The 3349-nt window shown below is 42.8% G+C and overlaps 1 protein-coding gene across 1 annotated transcript in view; it reads left to right on the forward strand.

Moving 5' to 3' along the window:
- The first annotated feature begins 1559 nt into the window (after window positions 1-1559).
- LOC129694982 (vacuolar protein sorting-associated protein 72 homolog) overlaps window positions 1560-3349 on the forward strand; it is a 5020-nt gene continuing 3230 nt past the window's right edge. The window contains exon 1 of the mRNA XM_055631719.1: window positions 1560-1769. Within this exon, the coding sequence (XP_055487694.1) occupies window positions 1647-1769 (123 nt within the window). The 5' untranslated portion in view covers window positions 1560-1646. The remainder of the gene's footprint in view (window positions 1770-3349) is intronic.

A 3349-nucleotide genomic window follows, 5' to 3' on the forward strand; every position in this document is an offset into this window, starting at 1 on the left:
TCTAAATTAAACAAAAAAATTTATAGGGAAACCCCTATAATATTTAGTGCTATACGAATTTGGAAACAATTAAAAAAGACATTAAAATTAGATAATTTATCACTTTTTCTTCCAATTGTGAATAATCCTTTGTTTAAGCCTTCATGGTTGGACGGGGGTTTTACACAATGGAATTATGGAATTAAAAATATGGGACAACTTTACAAGGAAGGCACTTTTCTGACATTTCAGGAGTTGCAACAGACTTATGGACTTTGAGGAAATGATTATTTCAGATATCTTCAATTTAGAGATTATGTAAAATCGAACTCTCAAAATTTTCGAATTAGAAACTCAGAAATTCTGGATGAATGTTGGAACAAACATCCTAATACAGAAAAATTAATATCTTATATATATAATACTTATTAGACAGTGACATTCCTTCGACGGACTTACACAGACAAACATGGGAAAAAGAATTAAATCAAGTAATAACGAAAGATACTTGGAAGAAAGTTTGCAACACATACATCAGTGTTCACTAAACGCCAGACATTCTCTAATACAATTTAAAGTAATACATAGGTTACATTATTCAAAAACAAAACTACATAATATTTTTCAACATATTTCACCTATATGTGATAAATGTCAACATTTAGAAGCTACATTATCTCATATGTTTGCAAACTGTATAAAAATTAAAAAATTCTGGGTAAATATTTTCAGTATAATATCTAAAGTAACCAACACACAATTGGACCCAGGTCCAAAATTAATAATACTCGGAATATTAGAATTAAATCAAACATTTAGAATAACACAAAGAAACTTTATTGATTATAGTTTAATAACAGGAAAAAAAATTAATTCTAAAATTTTGGAAAGGCCCTAAATCAAAATGTGGATTATAGAAATGACGGAGACCTTAAACGTGGAAAGAATCAGATTTTCCCTGTTGGACAAACAGGAATTATTCGTTGGAACATGGTCTCCTTTTATTGATTACTTAAAGGTCAGAATAGTTCAGCACTGGAACCTGACTAGCACTCGGGCTAAAGAATGGATGAAATGCTACACTCTGAAATGTACGAACATATCTCGAACGATGTTTTTTATTTTAATAAATTTTTCCATTCTTCTTTAACTATCTTTTTCCTTTTTTTTTTTTTTTTGTTTTCGTTTTTCTTCTTTTTTCTTTTCTTTCTTTACTTCATCTATCTCTTTAGTTCTATCTAGTTTTAAAAAAAAGGAAGAAAAAGGCAAAAGGTATTGGAGACAATGTAATAATAACTGACAATATTATCAATTTAAAAATGTAAGACTGTAATGATGTAATAGGTTATGTACCTATCTCCAATAAAAAATATTTTCAAAAAAAATAAAAAATTACTCCAGCACTTTGTGTCTTTTCTTGGTCACCCAGCACTTGCAGTTCCCTGGAGTGACTGAAGGGGGGGAGGGAGGAAAGGCTGATCGATGCGCGCGGCGCTCGATTGCTCTGCGGCCGGTGCCCATCGGCGCTCTCGGGCATCGATTGTGGGCGCCTGCGCGTTGGGGGCGGATGCGCTCGGCGATCGATGGGTCGCGGCTGGGGGCCAGACTGAGGGAGTGGAGCGGCGGAGCGCATCGATCGAGGCGGGGAGGAGAGGACAAGGCCCGAGATGAGCCTGAGCCTGGCGGAGACGCGGCCGCCCCGGAACAATGCCGGCACCCGCATGTGGAGGCTGCTGCAGGCCGAGGAGGAGGATGACTTCTACAAGACCACGTATGGCGGCTTCCAGGAGGCGAGTCTCCCCCCTCCCCCCCCTCATGGAACTGCAAGCGCTTGCCTGCTAAAACAAGTCTCAAAGTGCTGGAGGAACTCAGGGGGGGGGGGGGGTCAGGAGAAGGATCCTGACCCTAAATACCCTTATGTTCGTTCCCCAGAGATGCTTCTTGTCCATCTGAGTTACTCCAGCACGTTGTGTCTTAGACTTCAAGTAACTGCAAGTGTTGGGGTGACCTGGTAAAGACTCAAAAGTGCTGGAGGAACTCATGGGGGGGTCGGGCAGCGTCTCTGGAGAAGGATCCTGACCCCAAATATCCCCTGCTTGACCCATTGAGTTACTCCAGCTCTTTGTGTCTTTGTTTTCAAGGAACTGCAAGTGTTAGGGTGACCAGGTAAAGACTCAAAGTGCTGGAGTAACTCAGGTGGAGGTTGGGGGGGAGGGGTCAAGGAGAAAATGGCAGTCTGAATGGTGGCCGATTGGGAAAGGGGGAGATGCAGCGAGACCTGGGTGTCATGGTACACCAGTCATTGAAGGTAGGCATGCAGGTACAGCAGGCAGTAAAGAAAGCGAATGGTATGTTAGCTTTCATTGCAAAAGGATTTGAGTCTAGGAGCAGGGAGGTTCTACTGCAGTTGTACAGGGTCTTGGTGAGACCACACCTGGAGTATTGCGTACAGTTTTGGTCTCCAAATCTGAGGAAGGACATTATTGCCATAGAGGGAGTGCAGAGAAGGTTCACCAAACTGATTCCTGGGATGGCAGGACTGTCTTATGAAGAAAGACTGGATAGACTTGGTTTATACTCTCTAGACTTTAGGAGATTGAGAGGGGATCTTATAGAAACTTACAAAATTCTTAAGGGGTTGGACAGGCTAGATGCAGGAAGATTGTTCCCGATGTTGGGGAAGTCCAGGACAAGGGGTCACAGCTTAAGGATTAGGGGGAAATCCTTTAAAACCGAGATGAGAAGAACTTTTTTCACACAGAGAGTGGTGAATCTCTGGAACTCTCTGCCACAGAGGGTAGTTGAGGCCACACAGTTCATTGGCTATATTTAAGAGGGAGTTAGATGTGGCCCTTGTGGCTAAGGGGATCAGGGGGTATGGAGAGAAGGCAGGTACGGGATACTGAGTTGGATGATCAGCCATGATCATATTGAATGGCGGTGCAGGCTCGAAGGGCCGAATGGCCTCTACTCCTGCACCTAATTTCTATGTTTCTATGTTTCAAAGTGTTGGAGTAACTCATGGGGGGGTCGGGCAGCGTCTGTGGAGAAGGATCCTGACCCCAAATATCCCCCCGTGTTCGTTCCCCAGAGATGCTTCTTGTCCATCTGAGTTACTCCAGCACGTTGGGTCTTGGACTTCTAGAAACTGCAAGTGCTTGCCTACTGAAAAAGGTTCAAAGTGCTGGAGGAACTCAGGGGGGGGGGGTCAGGAGAAGGATCCTGGCCCTAAATATCCCCCATGTTCGTTCCCCAGAGATGCTTCTTGTACATCTGAGTTACTCCAGCACTTTGTGTCTTAGACTTCAAGTAACTGCAAGTGTTGGGGTGACCTGGTAAAGACTCAAAGTGCTGGAGGAACTCATGGGAA

The sequence above is a fragment of the Leucoraja erinacea genome, unplaced genomic scaffold, assembly GCF_028641065.1.
Source record: "Leucoraja erinacea ecotype New England unplaced genomic scaffold, Leri_hhj_1 Leri_884S, whole genome shotgun sequence".
Lineage (NCBI taxonomy): Eukaryota > Metazoa > Chordata > Chondrichthyes > Rajiformes > Rajidae > Leucoraja > Leucoraja erinaceus.